Consider the following 27,085-nt stretch of genomic DNA (forward strand, 5'->3'; position numbering starts at 1 on the left):
AATAAGAGTCATTCAAATAACTTTTTTTTGGTTTCGTGGGTCTGCCATATTTGTAGTTTGTTTACACATTTTACCCGAGTTTGTAGTTCTAATCGAACTCATGTCCAACAAGCAATATTAGCAGTTAGAGTACAGACGGTTCTACACTAATTCATACTTATTCTATTTTTGAATACGATTTAGAATGGATAGCAAGCAATTTGGGACACAGAAAATGTTTTTCGGGGCTAAAGAAAATATAAATTACAGAACAACTTTGCAGGTTTTTAAAAAAAACAACAAAAGCTGTGAAGCCATGAGTGCATTTTGTGAGTTTTTGATAAACAAAAACAACATTAAAAACAACATTAAAAACAACATGTTTGTACTTTTTTGAGGGATCAGTGTGAACAGTAACTGCTCTTCTGACCACAGTTATGTTTTAGGGCCACACAATATAGAAAAAATCTGATATTGCAATATTTTATCTTTCTGCTACACATATTGCGAAATAAAACAGTTTCACTTAATAGTTTGAATTTCTCTACTTGACTGTTTTCTGTGGAGTCCAACAATGTTCAGGTGCAGAAATTGAATAATCACAATTGCGAAAAAAAATGCTTTTCTTATCTTGCTTTGTCTCGTTTCTAGTTCAAATATTTAAAAATTCTTAGATCAAGTAAAAATATTGTTTTGTTTTCAACTTCAGAAGAATTAGGTCCAACTTAAGATTTTTTTTCCTTAAAACAAGCTAAATTATCTGCCGATGGGGTAAGTAAAATAATCTTGTTTTGGCTTTAAAAATGTAGAAAAATTCTAAGTAAGAATTACCTAATTACAAAAAGTACTTTTACATAAATCTTGTATATTCCGTATAAATGAAGTAAGTAATTGCAATTCTGTGGCTCCTGGTCAACTATTGCATATCTTGCGATGCGACATCAAGGCTGAAACCGATATGATAACCAGCGATCTAACCCATAAAAATTGCTGGAGAACATTCACTATCACCCGGAAGACAACCGGGTCTTTATAAGAACTACAAATCCTGTCATGCACCACACACACACACCTGTTCCAGTTCTTTTTCAGACTGTTTCAGACTTTGCTGAGTTTTTTTGGTACATACCCTGTAACATTACGAAGCGTTTTCCGTGTTTAGTCTCTCCGTGTTTTGACCATCGCCTTGTTTTATTGTTTATCCTGCCTGCCACCTTTATCGACCATTTGCTTGTTATCTGACTACGCATCTGGATCTCCCTGTATGTTATCATTTGCTTGTTATTGTGACCATTACCTGCCTGACCATTCTTCACGTTCTATAATCAAAGAAGAACTGGAACAGGTGTGTATGGTGCATGATAGTGAATTACTGGTGATCATGACAGAAACAATATAATGTACAGTACTATTATGTTTCCAATTAAAACTGCAAATATGCAAAAAATATAAATATTGCATAAAATATTTGCAAAACTCCAAATATTCCATCCCTGATAAAATAATAAAATTGTCCCTTCCTAGGAGAAAAGTAACATATATCAATACATTAATGTGTCTGTATGCTGAAAAACTACTTTATTTTATTTTATGAGAGCAGACAACATGCAGTTAACTCCATGAGAATTACCTAGAGTTGAGATGTGGGTACCTGATGTTTGGAAATGCAATCATGCAAGTCAGTTTTGTGAGGTAATTATACTAAATAATTTTAATAATGAACTTTTGCTAGAAAAATTAACATGGGAAGAATGTCAAATTATATTTCTTTGTTTAAAAAAATGCTGTTTGAGCTTGCTGTTAAAAAACTCAATCAAACATCAAAATGTTTGAACCCTTATATAAAAAAGGTTTTTTGAACTTCAGCATATCAGAATGATTTCTAAAATATTGTGTGACATGGTGGAGTGATGATACTGACAATTTAGCTTTTGCCTTGCATAAATAAATTAGATCCTAAAATCTATTCAAATAAATTATTTTGAAATAACAATCATTTTAAATGATAACAATATTTTACAATAATTCAGCCATTTTACAGAAAAAAAGTAAATAAGCAAACAATGCTATATTTTGATAAATATATTTTAGGCTTGAGGCGACATAGTGGCTCAATGGTTAGAACTGTCGCCTCACAGCAAGAAGGTCACTGGTTTCGAGTCCCGGCTGGGTCAGTTGGTATTTCTGTGTGGAGTTTGCATGTTCTCCCCGTGTTTATGTGAGTTTCCTCCAGGTGCTCAAGTTTCCCCTACCATCCAAAGACATGCGCTATAGGTGAATTGAATAAACTAAATTGTCCGTAGTGTATGTGTGTGCATGTGAGAGTGTACGGGTGTTTCCCAGTACTAGGTGGCAGTTGGAAGGGCATCCGCTGTTTAAAACATATGGTGGATAAGTTTGCAGTTCATTCTGCTGTGGCAACCCCTGATGAATAAAGGGACTAAGCCGAAGGAAAATTAATGCATGAATTTTAGGCTTAAAATGTGCTTTTAGCCTGCAAAAAGTCAATATAATATCTCTGCAAAAAAACCTGGAAGGACTAATAAATTAGAGTTTTTACTTTTGGTTAGGATAAGAAACTAAATGTTTCAAAAACGTAAAAAATCTGAACACTACTGTAGATTTATTAGTTATCCTAACATTGTTGACCAAAATAAGTTTGCTAAAAATCTACTTTGTCATGATGCATGTAATAAAGCAAATTATAATGATTTAAAACAACATAAGTAAAAAAAAAAAAAATTTAAAGAAAGAAAGAAAGAAAGAAAAGAACTATACAACCAGTGTGCCTGCCTTTAAATCTGATAAGATCACTAAACTCACCTGCTCCAGTAGTTTTCTATATCTCTGTGTGGCTTGCAGGATGAGATCCCGCACTGTCCATCCTTCCTTACAAGGTACAACAACACCAGTCCTTCCAAAAGTCACTGTCACTTTCATATTTAATCCAGAGAGCGAAGATTAATACAGATGTGTCCCTACAGAAACTCCAGCAGCAGGTGTTTGTGGTATTTGCTTTTTTGCAGCAAACTTCACAGCATCAGAGATGACATAATTCTATACAAAGAAAAACAAATACTGCATGTAAAACAAATAAACGAGAAACATGTTTCAGATAACGTTATATGATTTATAACTATACGGCAGTGTTTATTAAAATGTTTAATAAACAGCTTGTTGATGGTTGGATAGACACTTGGGTGCTCAATATCAACAGCTGGTGAGAAAGTAAAAAAAAAAAACTGTCTATGGATAGATAATAACGATCCAAATACATTTTCAGCCTGGATTTGTTATTACAGTTAGAGATGAAGGCGGTAAGTGTACCGTTTGTTGCGGCTAACTAGTTAGCTCTATTGACAAACCTTTCACTTTTTAAACTCGCCACAAACTTTTAACACACGAAAAAACACTCAAATTAAACGTTAAATGCGTTTAAACTGCGTTTACGTGCCTTTCGATGTCAAACCAAACCTGTTTCGCACTTACTTGGCAAATAAAACCTGGAGAAGCGAGCAGGTTAGCGGCAAAAAACTTTGGCGACGAGTTGTTGAATTCCCTCACAAATCACGGAGTCATGCTGTCGTTATACAATTACCCACTTTACCGATGATTCACAGGGCAGACGAGCATTTACTCAAAACCCTAAGCAATGTGGATGGCGTTTGCATCAGTATTTAGCCTGGATGGGGTTGCAAGTCTTGCGCCATTCCTGAAGTTCCCGATCAGCCTCCAGCAGTGTTATCCCAACATACAGAGCAGGGCCACACAACTTTATTAAAGGGCCAGCTCACATCTGCACATGGACCACTGCATGACCCCGATACTGTAACACTGCTTTTTCAAATGTAAAATCTTAAAAAGTAAACGTTGTTGCACCTTGCTCCGTTTATAACCTTTAACCTCCATGAAACATTTTAATCGCGAAAAAGTTTAAAGTGGAAGTTATCTTAGGACACTGAAATAATGGTTGGTTATTTTAAGAATTATAATAAGTGTTTCTTTGGGGAACCAAAAAAAGGTTCTTCCATCAGATGTGAAAATCTCTGGTTTTTCTGTACACCTTTATTTTGTAAAATGTGTGTTTCCAAGATCCAAGGTTTAATATACATTAGTTTAAAACATAAATAAAACAGAGATTCGAGAAATTAAATAAACAAAAGATTGTTTTCTACCTAAACTGTCTTAAGTCAGCAAACGGTTCATTAAAATTGGTCATATATAATATCAGCAAAGATATACTCCCCTAATGTAAAAAATCAAGTCAGATTAACAAATTACTAACATAGTTACTAATGATAAAAAAATAAAAAATTATATATATATTTACATTTTTTTGCTTTTGTCACTTGCTTTTGCTGTTTGAGGTTCAAAGCAAACCATCACTTAAACTTAAATATATTCAAATAAAAGTTTTTGAAAAAATTCAAAAACAAAATGTGTAAACAAAAATGAATAAATAGAAACGTGATTTTGTCAAAAAGATAATGTTACTGTACATGCACATGTATATAGAGTCAAGGTCCGAATTATTAGCTCCCCTGAATTATTAGCCACCCTGATTATTAGTTTCCCTAACTTCTGTTTAACGGAAAGATTTTTTTTTTTTTTGCAACTCATTTCTAAACATAAAAGTTTTAATAACTTGATAATACTTGATATTTTTCAAGATACTAATATACAACTTAAACACACTTAAAGGCTTCTAGATTAATTAGGTTAACTAGGCAGGTTAGGGTAATTAGGCAAGTTTTAGAATAACAATGGTTTGTTTTGTAAAAAAAAAAAATTGCTTAAAGGGGCTAATAATTTTGTCCTTAATATGGTTCATAAAAATTAAAAACTGCTTTTATTCTGGCCGAAATAAAACAAAAAAGACTTTATTGAATGTTTAAAAACAAAAAATTCAAAGGGGGGCTAATAATTCTGACTTCAACTGTATATAGATCAGAAATGTAAAAACTAGGGCCATGGTTAACTTTGGTTTGGCCCACCATCTCATCTGAAAAGAAAATGATGGAGAGCATTAGGGAGAATCTCTTTAACAGAGCTCGCCATTTTGAATTTAGCATAACCTTTTTGTTTGTTTAATTACTGCATTTGTTCATATAAAGCAATGTTTATAAATAAATAAATAAATTTTATATATATATATATATATATATATATATATATATATATATATATATATATATATATATATATATATATATATATATACATACACATATGTATGTGTGTATATATATATATATATATATATATATATATATATATATATATATATATATATATATATATATATATATATATATATATATATATATATATATATATATATACATATATGCTATATTTACCTTCGGCCCACAGCCCTCAATCAAGTTTGGTTTTTGGCCCTCCATAACAAAAAGTTTGGACACCACAGATTTTATTTTATTCTTATTTTATTTATGCAAGAAAGAACATTACAAAAACACAGTGTGAACAAGGAGACAAAAAGGGTTGCATAAATAACATTCCAGCAAATTAAACAAGTTTAAATGATTTACACCAAGAAAAAGTTTTAAAAGCAATATATTTGTTAGAGTCTTTTAAGAAGTTCACATATAAATCAAAGAAAGTTTTTTTTCAGAAAATAAAAAAGTAAGGGGGTTTCTTTGAAAATTTACATTTATGGATTTAAAATTTATAAAAAATAAATAAATAAATAAAAATTAATAATAAATTTACAATAAGAAGGATCTACATTCAGAAAGTAACCTAAGAATAATTTTTTTGGAGAAGTTTGGAAAAAAATAACTTTAAAATAAAATTTGAAAAGTCACACCAAAACACTTACGTAAGTACACTCATGTGGAAATATAAATTTCTATCATCTAATTCCAAATGAACAATAATCTACGTATAACTCTTAGAAGTTTACAACACTCCCAAAATAAATGCTTTGGTGTTTAATCATATTGAGTACAAAATAAGCATTTAGGGGAAATTTTGTTATTAAATTTAACTAGTTTGGTATTTATTGGGTAGCAATTGTGAATATTTTTTATGAAGACTTCAACAGCTTCATTAGATAAAAATATTTTTTTTAGAAGAAGCCAAAACTGTTCCCAATCAATGTCATCAAATATATTATTCCAAAAAGTTATGATAGCAGGTAAAGAGATACGATTAATAATGAAGCAAATGTCTTCATTTGGCATAGAACTGAGAAGACAATGGTCAACAAAAAGGTTTGTGTTGTCAAAAATAAAAAAAATTAAAAGAACCTTTAGGGCCAGATTTGACTAAAGGTATAACACAATCAGGGATTGCACCAAAAGCAATGGCAACCCCTGCTATAAATTAGTCATGTAATACATGTGCATGTGTTTTCATATATTTATTTTTTACACATTTTTGTTTATGACATTTTCAAAAACTTTTATTTTATTTTATTCTATTCTATTTTATTTTAAGTTTTATTTTTATTGTTTTAATGTTGATGTGAAAAAAACTTGTATTAATCCTTTACTAGAAGTAAGAGGGGGTGGGGGGGGGGGGGGGGGGGGGGGTTATATGAAGAACATTACCTAAACTAAAATGTTACAAACAACAAAAGTCAGTACATTAAGAAAAACATCAGATATGAACTGTTGTTTTCAGGACACCAGTGAGCTATAAATAAATGCTTAAATGTAAAAGCATAAATGTCAGATCTGACTTTTTTTATTAACCTCATACAATTTTTATTAATTGTAATATTCAGCAAAAAAAGGGGAATCTATCCCCATGCATCTTTCTGTCTATCCATTCATCCATGGTTTTATCCATCCTTCTGTCCATCCATCTGTCCGTGTGTGTTGATCACTGCTGGAGAGAAATAATAAGGAAAAGGAACAAACTCACTCACTCATAAGCGATAAACACTGAGCGCTGACAGACCAGTGGAACGCACAATATCTGTTTTCTGGGTCATGAAAAAAAACTTTCCCTTGAAAAACTTTCAATTGCTAATGAGACCCCGAAGTGAATGCAAGAAAACTTTGAGGTTGGTGTTGAATAATTAAAACGTGTCCAATGAAATAATCATTTGCAATGCAGACATAATATTAGCTCGAGAAACAGATTTTATGAAAGAAGAATCAATGATAATTGTCAGACACCGGGGGGTTGGTTGCACCTGGAGCTTACAATCTTTTATTGAACCTTGATGTTATGCAAGAATTAGTTATTACAATAGATGGTTGCGAGAATCGCTGGGCTACATGTTTAATTGTGCAAATCAATTAATCGTGCAGGCTGTGTTTACTGCAGAGATTTTTCAATCTTTAGGGGAATTATGCTATCAGCTTTGCACATGATTACACCATCAGCACATTTTATTTTTAGATGCAAAGCAGGCCAAGATCCCGAGATAATGGCATTCTACACTTGCCATTCCATTGTGATTCCATTATATACATACAGTAGACCTCTTTTTTGCTGTAGTAAAAAGGTTTGTTCTGTTTCTTCTTCCAACCATCCATCATTTTACAACTCACTCATTTACAACTCACCCCCACCCACCCCAAAAAAAATGTCTCTTTGCTTTGCGTCACCAAGGCTATCTCTGTCTCCATGGGACTCAATGAGAAAAACATTGAAGCAAAGATTAGTATAAGAGGATCGCCATTTAGGATTACAGGATTATAGTTAGATAGATCTAATTTTAGGTATGCCTATGAAAATCATGTTTTAATGCATATTAAAGGAGCATCAGATAGTTGATTACTTCAGTAACTAATTCACTCAAAGGAACCTGAGGTTAATTGCAGTGCTTAAAAATGGTTTAACTTCTTAAAAAATCATTGTTTACATCTCTCTCTCTCTCTCTCTCTCTCTGTGTGGAAAGTAAGTCATTTATTCAGTTTTGCAAATGGCTAAACAATGAAAAAAACAGATTGTACTAAAAATGGCAAAAAAGAATAAAACAATAAAAAAGAAAGAATAAATCAACGTATGAATCTATGTATCTATGTATAAATGAATGAATGAATAAATGAAAAAAAAGAAAATTATTGAAAGAAAGAAAGAAAGAAAGAAAGAAAGAAAGAAAGAAAAAAAGAAAGAAAGAAAAAAAAAAGAAAAAATAATGAATTATACACACCAAATATATTTAAAGTGCTCAGCATATATAAGCACCAGGGACGTGCCTCACCTGTCATCATCCTCACCTGCATTCATGAGATGTATACTAATGATAAAATAAATATTTGTCCACTGATCTGTGCTATAGATGGAATTTATGTATGATTCAAATGATTTCAATTCTTTTAATAATCAAAACTGATGTTATTTGCGTATTTCCTGTTCAATTATAACATAGTGAGACACAGTGAAGTGAGACAGCACCGAGCTCTGCCTCACGGCTCAATCCCCTGCAAACTGAACTGAGTGCGTACCTTTTGCTTACTCAATGCATGCTACCAATGTAATGCTTTATTTATATGTTTTATATATTATAGACATTTTTTATTATGTATTCACTTTGCATATATGATAGGTAATGTAATTCGCATATGTCTGTCACTTATTGAGTGCTAAGATCTGACATAAAACCACACTGAAAAGACATGAGCTGAGGCAGGCAGTAGCTATGCTGCAATGAAGAGGGCACATGTATTATTCTTGTTCAGTGGTTGCTCTTTTTTAAGTAATGTTTTTTAAGTAATGTCTTTTTCGCAGTAATGTTTTTTATTTTATGTGTTGATCAGACTGACTGCAAAAAATTGTGGATGTAACATTAATATCTCAGCTCAAAAAATTCTCATAATTGGACTTTTAATCAAAATATGGATAAATAATGGACGACCATTATTAACTTGCTTCAAAAGACAGAACAGAAGATAACTCGATCATTTCAAAGAAATTTTTTCAAGACTTCATTTACAAGTAAAGGTAAGACCAGTGTGCAAATCCTGTGTGTGTATGTAAAAGAGAAAAAGAGCTAGCGAGCACATCCACCGTGGTGCTGTGTGTGGCTCGCTTAGTATAGGCTGTCAGTAGCATCCACCTTGGTATTTGTTGAATCGCTAATATTCGCTATACATTTTACATTTTTCCTTGGCCTAATATGTACCTGCCATGTGTATAGAACAAATGCTTATGAAACAGTTGGCAAAGATATCGGGTGCATATATCTGTAAATATGACCTTGAAAGAGTTGTGTCTCACCAGCCACAAACCTCACCGCAAGTCACTAATAAGTACACCGCTCACAAATCTCTCTTTTACATTCATTATTTTAATAGGAAGATATACATTATTTTATTTGTGTAAACTGTATACATTAGATTAGTCAGTATTGAAGCCAAATCTGGAGCTTATCTAACAAAATAACTTAAATAAATAATAGCTTAAAAACTAGCACCTCCAAATTTATGTTATAGAAAAATATAACACAAATTAAAAAAATTTAATTGTACTATCTTTAAATTTATAAATATTTTTGGTGACTAAAATATTTTAATAAATATATCTGTTTAGTAAATCTGTTTTGTTTAAATACACAAAAATACATTGCCTATATTCACTAAGAAATGGATACAAATATACATTTTCAAAATGGGCTGTACTCAATTTTGCCGAGCAATGTATGCGAAATTTAAACAACACACTTAATCTCATCATACTAAATTTAAATAAATACTAAAGTATATATAAGTATTATAAACATATGTTAACTGACAAACAGGTAGTGGTTTAAAAGATGGAAATAAAAATTTAGAAAAATAAAAATCTGAAAGTGCACTGTGTCTAAAACTTTTGATTCATCTATAAAAGAGACGACTAATAAGCTATGTTTTCATCCAAAAATGCGAATGAACTTTATGCGCAAAGCTAGATTATCTCATAAAAGACATGCGAATAAAGCTTCGTCTCCATGCAACGAGTTTAAGCGAACAAAATTGTCATTTTGTGATTAACTGGCGCCAAATATCAACAGTAAAAACTGAACTAGCTGCAGTAGAAAAACCTCAATCTTTTCTTCATCTAATAAATGACTTACGCCTCAGAAAGCAGTCCTGACATGCAGTGAACGCGCGGTGACGTTTGAAGGTGTCAGATGTGGAGCAGGTCATTAATAATATAATAACACTAATACTTAAACGGTAAGGCATTTTATAATGACCAAAACAACAATTCAGATGTTTTATAATGTGCTTAGCCCTGAAGGTTTGTCCATTCACACACATTTTTATTATCACATGATCTCTTTTAACAAAAATCACATGACCTTTTTTAATGTGCATGCTAGAGTTTGTGTGGTAAAAGTGTTTCCATCGCAGTTTATGCACATCTTTTCTTATCAAATAAAAAGTTTATCCTCAGTTATGCGCATATGTTTTTTATGCGCATTTTCAAAATTTTTCCGCATCATTGCATTTACATCAACAGTTTTTTTATGCACATATGCAAAATGAACATAAAAATAGGTGGGTGGAAACATAGCTATGGTGGTTTGAAATAATCGCCGCTGTAACGAGTAGCCATGTCAGCCTGATGTCAACATGGAACTTAAGCCCCTCCAATTTGGTGTGTGCGCAGACCTAGGAAAATTAAAACCACTGTAGAAAGAAAAGGAGGAAGACAAACACTGTAGCAGATCCCGGTTGAATTTTGTCACAAGGAGGCTGTGCTCTGAAGTGTGAGGGAAAGTTAGTGTTATTTTCCCTATTTAAAGATGAGGCTCTGAAGAGTCAATGATTCAAGTTTATTGTTGCAAAAATAACTCAGCATTATAGCCACAGCCTCGTGCTGTGTTGCTGTCATTTTTCTGATGAGTGCTTCAGCAAACTAGAAGTTACAACAGGGGATTCGTCGGTGGTTTGTTAAAGGAAGGATCAGAAAAGACTATCGATGTATGGGACTTTGTCAGAGCTTGACCAGAGCTTTACAGTACACAGTTCATGGATCAGTCCCTTCCACTATTTCACAAGAGTAAGTAAGTGCGTTTAAAATGGTTGTCTCCATGTTTTCTCTAGCTTGCAAATTATGTATTTAATTGTGTTTTGTTACTTGTAACCGCTTGTCCTGTATTTGTTTATCATGTTTACAAGCCTTATACTGTTTTACATTATACTGTATTTTTTTTCACTATATACTATCTGCACAACTCTGGTTTGCACTCATTGCCATATGCTGTTAAGTGTAATTGTATAGTTTACAAATTTTTATATTTTACTTATAGTTTTAGATTACGTTTTCTGTATAATTGTATTTACTGTAATTGCACTTTTTGTATTATTGTTATTATTATTATTATTATTATTAATAATAATATTAATTAGACAACTAGGGTCTGAGGGCCCTATCATACACACCGCACAGTAAAGCGCAAGACGTGTTTCCAAGACATCTTGCTATTTTCAGACCAACACAATCTTGTTGTCTTCCGCCACGTTGTTTAAATAGCAAATCCATTTGCGCCACTTTGTGGACTCATGAGTGTTTCGGTCTAGAAAAGAGGTGTGTTAAAGTGCATTTGGTGCGTTGCTACTTTGAGGAACTAAAATAGACTGTTCAATAGATCAGATGAGAGCAGGTCTAAAGTCCAACGCAGAGCACGTCAGTTGTGCAGATTGCTTACACATTGATTAATACACACAGGATGTACACCAATACACAAATATCTTTACAAAAAAAAGTATTAAAGGAATGAAATATTACTAAAATTATTATTTTCTACATAAATATTTAAAAACCACTTCCTCCATGCCTTCTTCACCTCGGGGGCTTTTTCAGTTTGTTCATGACAATTTGCTTTTGTATAAGGTTTTATTATTATTAATAATATATTTTATATGCATATTTCATTCATTCATTTTCTTTTCAGCTTAGTCCCTTTATTAATCAAGGGTCGCCACAGCGGAATGAACCGCCAACTTATCTATCGTTTTCACGCCACAGATACCCTTTCAGTCACAAATGCATATTTATATTTGTTTTGTTTTTTTTTTGGCCTTTTTGCCTTTATTAGATAGGACAGTTTTTGAGACAGGAAGCGAAGTGGGAGAGAGAGAGGGGGTAGGGAAATGTCCTCGAGCCAGGATTCGAACACGTGACGCCCTGATGTGCTACTGCACCATATGTCGGCGCGCTAACCACTAGGCTATTGTGCCAACTATATTTGTTTTTTTAAAAACAAGTTTAGATTTGCTTAGATAGGTTTTAGACCATTTGGGGCATAGGACGTGTGTTTGGATAAAACTCGGTTTTTGACCACACTTTGTTATTATTGTTCATTTATTAATTTGCTGTGAATAAGAACTGAATTAGAAATAGTTTTGAAACAAATCTTTGTGCTCAACAAACAAAATTAATTATGTAGGCCAATGGATGTCTTCAGTGAGTGTGTCAAACCCATTTCCTTTTCCACAAAAGAAAGAAAGTGAAAGTAAAAGCCAAATGGAGGAGGCTCTTTCTGAATCCTTGCCTTGCAGATTGTCTGTTTAACTGTTTTCTTGCTAGGGAAGTGTTCAGTTTTTACACTTATGGAAGATGAGACTCTGATTGTTTTTTTTTTATCACAACACACCTATAACTCATTAAGAGAATAAGCTAAACCCTGTTAGACCACGCGGCGTGGCGCAGATCGTATTTTTCCATCCTTAAAATAGCTGAATGTGTGTCACTGTTTTCACTTGTGGTTAAGAATAGATGGTGTTAAACTGCATTGCTTTAATGCACTCCTGCATTAGGCTCACATATACACTCTGCACTCTGACTACTTCAAAAAATTTGATAAGCCATGGTGGGCTTTTCTCTCTGTCTCACGCTGAAGGCAGTCGACCTATCACAACAGACTGGATCATCGAACCAATCAGTGCAGATAAGCATCGCGCTAAGGAGGGGTTGCGAAATAAATGAATAGCTGAATGAGTCATATGGGAGTCGTTGGAATAATTAGATAATAATAAATGCATATTATAAGACAATAAAAGTGTTTTTTTACCTTGCATCCATGTTGGAGACCATGAAAACTAACATATTACCCTTTATAATCTATAATAGGGGCTCTTTAATAATAATTTTTAAAAACATTAATGTATGTTTTTTAATAAAGAGTAATGTTTTACCAATAGTGCTGTCTGATCTCTCAATCTAAAAATACCTTCATTACCAGGTTACTGTGTTTGCTTATTTTATTGTCTCTACATTCAATAGACACACTGCTACTTACCTTTGATTTAGAGAGATTACTCAGAGTCTCATGCAAATACTAGACAGCAGTTAATAAAACAACACATTTGCACACGTGAAATGTCATGTAGAATGTAGGCTAAGTACATGAATGATGTGAAACAGATATATAATTTAAAAGCAGTTATTTTTATTAGCATCAGAAGTCACTGAAAACGACAACATTATCCATTAGCTGAGTGTCATAATAGGCTGCTTTTAGCCCTGATTTGCAAATCTGGCCTCCTATTTGTATGCAAATTAGCAGAGTATATTTGAGATTGGCAAGCAATGTGTTTACATTTGCTAAATGTGTGATACTGCAATCACTTTACAGTATTAGCAATGGGCTCCGTCTACACCGCCGAATAAATGTGGCAATCAGATGACTTATACACCTGCCTTAACAAAGAACACATGAGATAAGTGTCAGACGATAAGCAAATACAGGCACAGAAGCTCAAAGGAAATATTAACAAAATATCTATGAAATAGAGGTAACGGATTTAATGCGTGAGAGATTTCATTATCGTCCAGAACATCTATAATGAAAGGTATAGGTCTGACCCCTGCAGATACACATTCGTTTTTTTTTTTGCTCCATGCACAACCTAGTGTAAATGCAACCCCACTGTTTGCCAGAGATGGCAAGAAAAAAAAATCGATGTGTCTGTACAACATGTCCAAACCGTGGAGTCACAACGGGGGGTCATTGTCACCGAAGACTTACCACTGAAACATTAGATTTTCCCCTTTAATTTCCAGTTATGTGGCGTTTTAACAGTACCAGCATCCATCTTTCCCAGGGATTGCCCATTCAACAGAAAATGACTTAATTAACCACATGGTGGGTGGAGAAGACACAACAAAGGAGGAGGGTTGACTGTATATGAAGTCAGGTTGCTTTTGTGTTTTCACTGGCTCTGTTTGGAATGGAATATTCTCTGAAAAATGCAGAAAAATGAAAGAATAAACAATCTTGTGGGATGTGAGATGGGGTTGGTGGTTCCTTGGAAAACTGTAAGAGATAAAGTAATTCACCCTAAAATTACTTGTTCCAAACCTGTTTGAGTTTCATTCTTCTGGAGAACGCGAAGGAAGATATATTGAAAAACATAGCTTCCATAATATTTGCTTTCCTACTATGGATTTCAGTGGCTGTCCCTAATAATTTAGATGATCTTGATTTGTGTTCAACAGACCAAAAAAAAAAAAAAAAAAAAAATCTAATAAATTCCTAAATAAGATTCACAATTTGGATCAAAGCCCAAAAGGGGCAATTTCAAAGAGTTATAACACATTATGTGTGGATTATTTTGAACGCAAACGTCATATACACACTCAAGGGACATCAGAGACTTATTTTACATCTTGTAAAAAGTGGCATAATAGGTCCCCTTTAACATCCATTGCCCCTCTGTTACAAATCAATAGGGCACAGGTGTCAAACTCAGTTCCAAAAGGGCCGCAGCTCTGCACAGTTTAGTTCCAACCCTAATTAAACACACCTGATCAAACTAATTGAGTCCTTCAGGCTTGTTTGAAACCTACAGGTAAGTGTGTTGGAGCAGGGTTGGAACTAAACTGTGCAGGGCTTCGGACCTTTTGGAACTGAGTTTGACACCCCTGCAATAGGGTACATGCACACAGACTTTTAATTTTTAGCAAGGCCAGGGAGAGGGGTCAGGATGCAGACCTGGTGCTGATGCATTCTGAGCTGCATGCAATTATTTTTTAATGGGTTCACTTAATCTCATCCCTAACCCTACCCCTCACAGTGTCGTCACTAGTTTCACTGAGTGCATTGTGTCTGACATTGCATCGCTGAGAGATGCAGTCTCAGCTTGCATTATAAAGACTGCATCTAGATAATACTGAGCCCAAGCGATTGCGGTGAACTGTCACACCATTACAAAAATACCACTTTTAAGATCTGATTTCTTTAAAAATCAGTGATCTTTACTGCTTGATTGATATTTGATATAAAGTGTCTGGACAGAACAACAATGTTTCACATCTGTTCACAGCTCAACAGAATCCAAAACATAGTATATAAGGATTAAATTTATAATGTTATTAAATTATTCAATTTGAAACATTTCTTCAGGACCGTGCCAAAGAAGCATAAGGTCTGTTTAAATGTATATTTTCTTGTTTTAACATGTATATTGTGAAGTCTGTGTGAAAGGTATGTTTGTAATGATGTCTCAAACACATGTAAACTGCTTTGTTTAAGTGTAAAGCCTCACTCCCACTGTTTCATTGTTGTATTACAAGAATGAGTTGGTCAGTTGTGACCGTTAGATATTTTTAACACAGTGCTTTCTCACATTTTAACCAACAGAGGTGCTCATAAAGTTTTGATTTGGAAAGCTTTGAGTAATGAACTGTTTTCCAAACAGTTCACCGGTTCAGAAAGTTTAATTTCACCATCACTACTGATTGCTCATAACCCATTTTCCACTTTGCTTGAAATGACTGTCATTTGAAAAGTTTGTTTAATATTTTTGAATATGTTTATTTTGCACTTGTATATTTCAGAGTACATCACTCAGTGATATGATCACCAGCGATCAAACCACCAGAGGTCGCTGGAAAACACACACACACACACACAGGACTACAAATCTGCTTATAATGGACTACATACCCAGTCATGCCACACACACACAACTGGTTCCAGATCCAGACTGATTACACTCTCATAGCTGTAGCCTCTCACACACTGATTATTTGAACTATTTATACCCCTTTGTTCCACACACATGTTGCCAAGTCTTGTTCACTGTATAGATGACATTACAACGTGTTAATCCTGTCTTGTTTCCCTGTGTTTTTCGACTTAGCTTTGTACTCTTGTTCTCCCTGCCTGCCGCCTGCCTTTTTGACCTCTTGCCTGGGTTTTTGACCTCTCGCCTGTGTACTGATTATGATTCTAGACTGCCTGAATATATCTGTTTATATCTGTTGACCATTGCTTACCTGACAACGATTAAAACCTGCATTTGGATCCTACCTTCTGTTGTGAGTGTCATCTCCCCGTCGTTACACTCAGTGTGTCTGTGTGTGTGGGTGAAGGCACTGACATGAGTGGCAGAGCATCAGAGCAGAGCTGTTAATATAGAGCTGTTAATATTCATAACCCTTCCAAATATGGTCAAAATTGTGCTTTTAATTCTAGGGGTAATTTCTCTGAATGAGTCCACTGGCACATTTTAAGCAAAAGCAAAGGTTTGGAAATGTAGATTAAAATCAACCATGAATCATTTACTACTGACAATGTATGTTAAATTTAACAATATAGGTTTTAATAACATGTTTTTGTGTACTATTCCTCACCAGCATTAATATACTAGTTAGTAGTATACTAGTAGTATTAGTATAGAAGTTGCACAGGAAATTTATTACTTTCAGAGTTTCTACTTAAAACCAACAAACATAATTCAGACAGGAATCAATGGGGCCACTTTCTTGCTCATAGATTCTAACCCGTCATGCCTCCATATGCCGGTGCTGTGAAAAAAATTGACATATTCAATACTAAATTCAATAGATAATCAGCTATAGGAGAACACAGAATACAGAGTGCCACCATTCTTTCACTGTTCCTCCATATCTCATCAAGGTAAATACAAAGTAATCTCACTCACTCATGAAGACAGAATGTGAGTGAAATGCACTTGCTTATATGGGTATTTTGTGAGGAAATGTAGAAGAAATACCCTCAGTTCGAGGCAGCCTTAAAGCATGCAGATACATCATTCAGATCACATCTGAAAGGAATCAAATCCGCAGTCATTTAGAAGACAGGATGTCGTTAACCACTTACATGTTGCCTGCATGGCTTCCATTAAAAGTTCAGAATTTGCCAATGCTATATTTCACCCAGAAAAAGTTAACAGAAAAACAACTGCACCCTCGTGTCTACCTGAACAGCATGTGAAATACATGCATGGATAAGAGAATATTATTCCAGTCAATGTTGGCAAGCTATATCATTCCAAATAATGAATCCCATATGCACGTGTGTAAGGACACAGCACTAAAACAAAGGACAGCGAAGGGGAAAATGTGTTAGTTAGACCCAGAGCCATAATGCAATGTAAGCTAAATCTAGCATTACTGAAAGGATTAAACAGCATGGCGAAATACAGCCTCATATCTAATGCACCAGGAGTCTGACGCAACACTGTAAATGATATTTCCCATAGACATCACTCTACCTCTGCCATTCAATATCTGCTTATTCAAGCCGAAAGACACTTGAATGCGTCTTTTTCCCATTATCTTAGCATTTAGCGTGACTATTATTATCCAGCCTTGTCTTGCACCTGACATCTGAATATGTGAATGCAGACGTTACGATAAAATATTCTTAAATGTTCCATAAGGCTATTGACTTTCCTCTTTCCTCTTGAATACATTGAGTTTCTCACACTCTGAAGCGAGGCACCGCAGTGTTAGCAAGGAGCTAGATTCACTGGGAGAATTGCAGGAACACGTATACTCGCACCTGCGCTTAATAGACCAAATTAGCACCTTGTCACATAAGACTGATTTTTTTTTGTGCACATTTCCGCCTTTCACTGATGGTGAAGAAATAGGCAGTAATTAAGTCTATCGGTAAAGGAGGCCTTTATAAAATTAATTAGGTGTATCATAATAGGAAAAAGAAAATTGTTAAATCATCTTTCTGATTTAGCGGTGTGGAACCATGATAGCGACTCTTATTAAGCAGGCTGCCACCATGTCAGAAGAAAAGAAAACTGTGTACAATTATCACAGCATTTGGATTTAATAAAATTGCATTTATTTATGTTATTGTACATGAGCTCCCAAATGAGCTCAAGCATACTGTTTTTCTGTCCAGTTTTGCAGCTCAAGATCTTTCCCTGATAGGGTTAAATCTGAATCTGTTCTCCACTGCAAATTTAAAACAGGCAGATAAGTAAAATTATAGCTAATGAACACAACCCAGGCTCTTTATAGATACGTACCCTTAAATACATTCCTGGAGAGAGTGAAATATATCCCAGGAGGTACTTTTTTGCTGTTTGTTTTCATTAATCCACCAGAGGCTGCAGGGTATGCTTTTTCACATCTCAAGGTTCTCTTGTAAGTGCCATTCGAGATTGCTATTCTCATGTAAATCCACCAGAGGTCGCTGTCAACTGACTGACTGACCAAAAAGCCCTCATGGCCACATGATTTTTTTACCACGTTTTCAGATCACCCTGTTATTTAATTATTTATTTAATTTTTCCCCTTTTTTTTGTTTTACCTGCTTTTTAAAACTGTTCTTCACAAGACTCAAACCCCATCTTCACAGTCTGCATTTGAAGTCTGCCAATGTACTTTGTGAGCTTCTGGGCAAACTGGTAACATCGGAAAAGCCGTCCACACAGAGGTAAGTGGTCAGCTGGTAGTGTAAAAAAAAAAAAAAAACAGAAGACGTTGGCAGTGTCACACCGCCCGGTAGCGTTCGTTTAAAATATGAAATGCAGCCATACAGTAGGTACATCTGGCTACATAATTCGCTCTTTCCAGAAATGCACACGGGAGTACGTTTTCACAATGAGCCTGTGTTGCAACCACTTGATACTGCATCATACTTTTTTGAGTATATTTACAATGTAAAATTTGCCATTAAATACCAGTTTTCCATATTTTGTGATTCATGTTTTCTTTTTATCTCATGGAATTATGTTTTTTGATTGCATTATGGGAGCTTATTTTCCACCAACAACTTTGACATTTAAAAAGTGACTTTTATTGACAATTTTTAATAGTTTGAATTGATATATTGATTAATGTTAAAAATTACACCTGGTAAAAAGCTGCTAGTACTTTATTTGTTATTTTACGGACATACTGTATCTTATTTCTTATACAATACATTGTTTTAAACTACAATGTCAATGACAGTCATGTCAAACTGCAGAGTTAAATTCTTAACATACAAAAGATGACAGAGCAGAGATTGAGGTCCCATAATGTAATTCCTAATGGGACCTCAATAATCACAAAATATAAAAACTTTATTTATTTATTTATTTTTTACAGTGTAAATCTTTATAAATGAGAGCAATATCACACTGGTAGCTGTGTGATAAGGGTCAACACGGCTGTGATTCACCTGTAGATACAAGACCACAGATATTACAGTGCTGAGTGTGATATTGCATTTATACAACACATCGATGGTACATATGTGTGAATAATAATAAAATATTAATAATAATAAAAACAAACCTTAGTTACCCTAACCATAATTTGAACAGCAGAGAAACTAACAAAAAAAGCACAGAGTAACAATTTCATTTAAACCATTTTTAGTTTTTTGTTTTCTCAGCTAATATATGATAATAACATTGACAACTAATCAGAATCCATCCTGGATCATAAAACTTAAATATATAAAATGACTGACATCAAAACCACAGTGCTTGCTTGTAAAGCCTAATTTTTACTTCTGCGTCGAGTGTTCAGCGTGACCCACAGTACCTGTCATTCATGTAGCTGTGCATTTATACTTCTGCATGCTGTTTATGTTACTCTGCAATAACACTTCCAAAACGCTAGCTGGCTGTAGGCTTTTATATTCTTTTGTGTCCGCTTTCTGCGGTTTTCTGAAAGCTACCTTAATGAATAAGTAGCTCAAACTCGCTCATTCAAAGGAAGGAACCGGCAGACATGCAACAACTTAATCATAAGGTAAACACAAGACAAAAGTTTCCATCTGCTTCACGAGACTCGACACTTGTAAACATTTGCTTCATCAGGCTCGCAGATATCAGCATTGCCAACACTCCCCACAGCAACTAAGCCGACTAATCACAGAGCTTGTGCTGTTGCAACTTGTAGTTAAATTTTCCAAGATCGTGCACGTCAGTGTCGGCGTCAGCCACGACAAGGGTTATGCGACAAAGCCTGCGCTTGACGCAGAAGTATAAATCAGCCTTAAGCCTAACATTAACATTGTACAACATTGTCTTACATTTAAAAAAATGAACTATGTGCAAAATTAACCACTTTTAATTAATCACTTTTTTAAAAGTGTGTGTGTGTTGGTGTGAATGCTATTAAAGTTATTGTAATGTTTGTTGGTACAACCAGGCCTTTACTCTGAAGAGTCTGAGGGCCCTATCCACCCGGCGCAATGTGGCGCAAGGCGCGGCACAATACTCCTTTGCTACATTTAGCTCGGCGCAAGGGTCATTTTGAGGTGTTGCACCACGCTGTTTAAATAGCAAATGCACTTGCGCTCAAATGTGCGCCCATAGGCGTTCTGGTCTGAAAAAGCAGGCGTGTTTTGCTTTCTCATTTTCTTGTCGGCTTAGTCCCTTTATTAATCCGGGGTCGCCACAGCAGAATGAACCGCCAACTAATCCAGCAAGTTTTTACGCAGCGGATGCCCTTCCAGCCGCAACCCATCAGGCGTGTTTTGGCGTGTTGCTATTTTGAGAAACTGTAAATAGTCTGATCTTTAGACCAGAAGAAAGTCGGTCTATTGTCTGGCGCAAAGTGCGCCTGGCTTGCACACTACAAACAAGATGCGGAGCAATACGCAAATATCTTTACATATAAAAAATATATAATATCTTAAGGATATATACATAATACATTATATACATATACATTATATATACATATATACATATACATTATATATATATCAATATAATTTATTAAAATATTACAAAACATATTAATTTCTAGCCTACATGAAGATTTAAAAACCACTGCCTTACTTTCTTCATCTCGGGAGGCTTTTTCAGTTCATTCAATTTGCTTTTGTATGATGTTATTATTATTAGCAGTATTATTTATTATATCCATATTTATATTATTTATATTATTTTATTAAAAACAAGCTTAGATTTGTCCACCTGTCAAATTTTAGACCATATGGGGCATAGTAGGTGTATTTGGAAAAAACTAGGAATGGGAGATGAGGCTCTAATTGGTTTATTCTCAAAACACACCTATAACTCATTAAGAAAATAAACTCAACCCTTTTAGACCATGCGCTATGGTGCAAAGCGGATTTTCCCGTCCTTAAATTTGCAAAAATGCATTCTGACACGCCCTGAAAGCATTTGCGCCCTGCGTTTTGCGCTCTGCACATGGACCGTCAAAATAGAGCCCTAAGTCTTGTTTACCATTGTCAAAACCCTCAAAAATTGCCATTTTTAATCATAAGAATGGAAATTTCTAAATAATATTGACCACATAATATTGACCACATCCTGAAAGCATTTGCGCCCTGCGTTTTGCGCTCTGCACATGGACCGTCAAAATAGAGCCCTAAGTCTTGTTTACCATTGTCAAAACCCTCAAAAATTGCCATTTTTAATCATAAGAATGGAAATTTCTAAATAATATTGACCACATCCCCTGGAGCAACCAGTAAATATGTAAACCCACAATAACAAAAGACACCCAGTGAATGTTTATTGTGATCTTCACAAAGCAGACTGCAATATCCATGAGGCTATATGAAAAAATAATGGAATAAAGGTAGCTTGGAGAGCTTTTATAATCTGCTCAATGGGAAATGCTGACCCATTATTTTCCTCCAGGTCCCTCGTGTGCCCACTGGGCTGAGAAGGCCACGTGAGACTAGATCTTTGTTTCAATTGATCTAGCATAAAAAAATAAAGAGTTAATCTGTGGGCCTGAAATGAAACACTAAGTCTGAGGTCATCCTTCTTGCTCTCCAGAAACATATTAGACATTCTCATGCATGAGGCAATTCACATTTCTGTTTATAGAGAAGCACATGTGGACCAGAAAGAATGAAAATCATCGAATCACTCAGATCCGATTTTTCTTGCCTCCCCCCATCTGCTATATTTCTCTCTCCACCCTCTTCAAGAGGTCACCATCATCTTGATCCATCTTAAAATGATAGTCTCAGCTGTAACAGCACTCTGCCGACCAAACAGACTCGATTAAGTTATGCAAATTTATTAATTGAAATCCCAAACCGTCCTGACATTCCACTTGACCCTACCGGTTTATGGGAAGGATAAGCATTGCTCATGAAGGGTGGAAATGTGTTTTGCAATTTGCAAAAAGTTATTAAATGAGAAATGAGACTTGTAACATTCTGAATAAATCACTGCAGAAATGGATCATTTGAATATACTTTACAACATAAATAAAAAATTGTAGAATTGGCTAGTAACGCATTAAATGTGAAATTTTTAAGTCACATAAAAATCAGATTTATGGCAATATATGTGTATTTATATATTGTATTATGACATATGCAACATTAAAAAAATGGCCATTTACATATATATTTTAATTATAAATATGTGTGTTTATATATATCTAAACATTGCGACATTCTGCCAGCAATAGCATAAATGTGGTTTTTTAGATTGCAACTATGCAACTTATTTATAAGGAGAGTGCTAATTTTAGATAGTAATAATTTCTAAGAGACATCTCGTCAGCGGCCATTAGCCTGTCATTGAGCAGACCAAAGATGGTTGACATTGTCCATCTACAAGATGGTGATAGAGGCTGTGTAATAAGTTCCAAGAGGAGGAAAATACAGCATAATTTTAGACTACAGCTGATTAAATCATTGTAAAAGTAGTAAGTGATTTTCTAAGTCGATCTCTCTCTTTTGTATGCGGTAGTGCTGTGTTTTTACCATTATTGTAGTGTGTGGAGTGTGAGATGGGCCTCATCTTAAAGTCTTAAAAGTCTGGAGATGGCCATCTGTTTCTAATGAGTCTCCTCTTTTCACTAATGCAGACTAGTTCAGTAAACAGAAAGAAAGAAAGAAGAAATGCCCACATGTGTTTAGCGTTTTTTCTTATCGCAAACACAACAGTAATCTGGTAGTGTTTATATTGCTTTGGCTTTTTCTGGTTAATTATTGTGATCTCCTGATTGCAACAGAGAAATACTGGGAAATCTCTGTAGACTGATGGCATTTCATGGCGTTCAGCCTTATAATCTTATAATGTCAGCAAAATCACCTCATACTAAAGCATTTTGTGACTTGGGGATTTAGTTTGATTTTCTTTTTTATTTATACAATTATGCTTCGGTTTACCCCACAGTCCAAGGAAATGTGGTACAGGTAAATAAGGTAGGCTAAATTGTCCGTAGTGTATGAGTTTGAATGAGTGTGTATGAATGTTTCCTAGAGATGGGAGATGGGAAGGGCATCCGCTGCGTAAAACATATGCTGGATATGTTCGCCGTTCATTCCGCTGTGGCGACCCCATATTTATAAAGGGACTGAGCCAAAAAGAAAATGAATGAATAAATATATACAATCATGCCGTCGAAATGTATGAGGAATATCACACTGCTACTTGTTTGATATTGCTCATACAGCTAATAATTTTGTACACATATAGGTAAATATTTGTAATTCCAATGACTTAAAAGAAATTATACGTAAACTGCCACTGAGGTGGTTTGGGGCTTTTGTGAAAAAGTGTAAAAGTCTGAGTGAAAACAAAATTTACATTTACTGTGCTTGAGAACATTGTTATTCTTTAGGTGAACAATTAATCCATGCATGATAACCTATTTTAACTCAGTTTGACACTTCAGCCACAATGTCTATAACCATGCCCTTCTTATCATTAGTTTGCTATGAGGGAATGATGCACAAAAGAAAGCCCTGCCTCCTATAACATTCCATTTAGAAGACAGTACATCAACAAACTGAGATAAAAAGAGTCTAATGTGAATAATGGGAGATGGAAATGCGTTTGCAGAATAAACTCTTACATAGCAAACATTTCACCCATGTGACTAAGCAGCTGTCTCTATAATTTGTTTACTGTTGGTTACTAGGTTACCAATACTACAGTCAGCCACTCTAACAACTTGATGAAAACACACCTGATTTACAATTTGTTAAACGAACTTTGAAAAAATAGACTTCATGTTTAAGATACATCTGGCTTTGACCCTAAAACACTGTAGCTAAGACCTAGAGAAGTGTGTTTCGTTGTTGTGGACATGAAAATACAAGGCTGTTTCTGCACCATGAAAATAAATACACTTTAAATTAGAGGTAAGGTAACTTTATTAATCTAAATGTGGAATTTTTATTGCAACGTTATCATCATCAGGGATTTAACCGTTTAACACATACTGTAACAAAAGGCATCATAATACAACACACAGAACATAAAATGTCCGACCAGCTGACTTCATAGTCCATTACTCTTTAAAAATCATATTGCTTGTCCTGTTTTTTTTTTAAACCTGAAACACACAGGAGTCTTTGCCCTGATGGCAATAATTCAAAGGAGAAGGAGAGAGGATGTGTTGAATCAGCCATGATTCTTTCTGCCTTTATTATAACTCTCTCTCTGTAAATCTGTTCAAGGCTTGACATTATAGTACCCAACAGATTACCAGCTGTATTTACTATACTCTTTAAACACTTTTCTGAGCCTCAGTAGCATTAACGTACCATCAAGTACTACAAAAAAATAAAATAAAAAGGTGACCAGATTTTTCCTGGCACAGTCCAGTATCGCAGTTGTATTTATAGAATTCTTATTTTTATTTGTTTATTTATTTTTTTAAATGTGTCCAGTATTTTATTTTTCTTAAAAAAAAAAAAAAAACTTAATTGTTAAGTGCTGCACTGTTAAAAATTGTCCCGTTAAAAAACAGTAAAATACTGGCAGCTGCAGTTGCCAGCAATGTACTGTTATTTTACAGTATGTTGCTGTAAAAATACATGGACTACATTGATTTACACAATACTCAAGTGAACTCATTTTGCTCACTGAAAGCAACTGCCTCAACTTGGTCAACTGCTGAATGAGTTTATGAAGTAATGTGCTATACTGTACATGCTTAGAAGTATACTTATAACGATAACTTATTTTAGTTAATTAGAAAAGTTCAGTTTAATGTCTTATTTTTCACAACAGCACACATACATGTAAATCTGGAATCACCAGAGAGATTCTGACTGCATCAGCAACTAAACAGCCGCCATCTTTAAATAGAGAAACATGCAGAATAACATCAGCAGCTCATTGTTCATCTTTAACTCATACACTGGCTCTACTCTCCTCCACAACGGTGACAGACAGAAGAAATTAGCTTCAGGTTTTACAGTAAAATACTGTTTTTTCCTTGATTTAACAGTAATCTACTGGCAGCTGTGGTTGCCAGCAATCTACTGTTTTTTTACAGTCTATTTCCGTAGTGTAAATTAACAGTAAATTACTGTTAAAATACATTTTTACACTGTGTTTTTACCTCTCACACCTTTAACCCTTTAAACCCTAGAGCATATACTTCACTTTTTATTGAAGTGTCCACACTACTGAGTGTTCAAGAAACATGGAGCAAAGCTGAAGTGAATTAATTAATTAAATGACTAATTAAATGATGATTGAGGATTAACAATGAACAAATGAAGAAATACTGAAGGGAAAAAACAAGAACAGAACATACAAAACTTTAGTCATAGCTTTATAATGAAATAACCTGAAGAACAACAAATGATTAAATCATTTAAATGATCAGCGGATGATTAAACAACTCTACAAACATCATCACCAGCTACACTTATTACTTAATACATGTATTTTTGTATAACATCTACTAAAGTTCTTCTTGAGAAAAAGGTAAAGTTTTACGTCACCATCATGGAGAACAGAGTTTGCTTTAGTTGGGCTCTTAGCCCTGTCATTTTTAACATTTATATATCTTGGCTGCTACAATTGTTAAGAACTTTGTTTAAAAAGCTACTTTGTTGTGGCAAGCCAGCCAAAAACCTAAATAAGATCTGTTCATGTTGCTATTAAATGTCAGAGTTTGTTCTCATTTAGTATAATAAAATGTACTGCTCCTATTCAATGTTAAATCTATTGTTTTACATTATGTCTATATATGGCAATGATTTCTGGAAGTTTTTAAGAATATCTTGGACAATAACACTGCTCTATGGTGTCAATCGCACTCAAAGAGACATCAATAATCAGCGGATGAACCTCAATAATGGTGACAACTAACAAAATTAAAAGTTTAACTCACAAACAGGCAACTGAAAGTCTAAACATAAACAACAGCAGAATCAAACACAAATAAAGAAAACTGTTAGACCATTATACACCATTTATTTATACCGCAATGCATGCTGGGATATTTGTACCGTGCCACTCCCAGCATGCATTGCAGCATGAAACATTTGAGATGTTACCATTGTTGAGATACAAGGTCAGATTCATGAGGTCTGAGTGTGTATTTGTCATAACTGAACTGTTTTTGTATGTTATTTCTTAACTGTTAAGTATTTACGGAGGTATCTTTTCTGTTTCCACTTCTCATGAGTTAAATTAATACCTGCAACTAAGCATAACATCTATTGCATGAGGCCCTTCTTCCAGATTTATAACAAAACATTTATCAGAACTAATTTCAGACAAATAGATTTCTCTATTTATTGACTTTCCAACTTGATTGCTATAATACAAGCATTTCATTAAATCCTTATTATAGTAATTAGAGAGTCTGAATTAATAAGTTCAAGGGTGAAGAGCCCAACTAAACCAGCCCCTCACTCCATTACGGTGACACAAAAAACACCTTAATTTCTGTTGGATCTCAATGAGAATAGTATGGAAGTCAAATCAGTCAGTAATAAGTGTGTCTGCTGTTGTTTGTGGAGTTGTTTAATGATCCTCTGCTGAGACTGAAGCTGTTTTATTTTATTTGATTTTATTTAATGTTGTAACTCAAGTCACTGTTTGTGTTTCTTGTTTATTTTCTTCAGTAATTGTAATTATTAACAGCAGGTGTTTATCAGTGTCTGAATTCACTCATTAGTGTTTATTAAAACTGTCAGGTGAACTATATTAGTTAACTAGTGTATGAAATTGTGAACAAGGACACA

At 34.4% G+C, this 27,085-nt stretch overlaps 1 protein-coding gene and 1 long non-coding RNA gene across 5 annotated transcripts in view; both read right to left on the reverse strand.

Moving 5' to 3' along the window:
• pard3bb (par-3 family cell polarity regulator beta b) overlaps positions 1–3,727 on the reverse strand; it is a 679,872-nt gene extending 676,145 nt beyond the window's left edge. For all 4 annotated transcript variants that reach the window (XM_073912548.1, XM_021478865.3, XM_009304543.5 and 1 more), the window contains exons 1-2: positions 3,469–3,727; positions 2,803–3,036 (exon numbers count right to left, since the gene is read on the reverse strand). In XM_073912548.1, coding sequence (XP_073768649.1) covers positions 2,803–2,919 — 117 coding nt within the window. In that variant the 5' untranslated portion in view covers positions 2,920–3,036; positions 3,469–3,727. The remainder of the gene's footprint in view (positions 1–2,802; positions 3,037–3,468) is intronic.
• Positions 1–27,085, reverse strand: part of LOC141376089 (uncharacterized) — a 1,000,182-nt gene that overhangs the window by 711,164 nt on the left and 261,933 nt on the right. The window lies entirely within an intron of this gene.

This window comes from Danio rerio, chromosome 9 (assembly GCF_049306965.1).
Source record: "Danio rerio strain Tuebingen ecotype United States chromosome 9, GRCz12tu, whole genome shotgun sequence".
Lineage (NCBI taxonomy): Eukaryota > Metazoa > Chordata > Actinopteri > Cypriniformes > Danionidae > Danio > Danio rerio.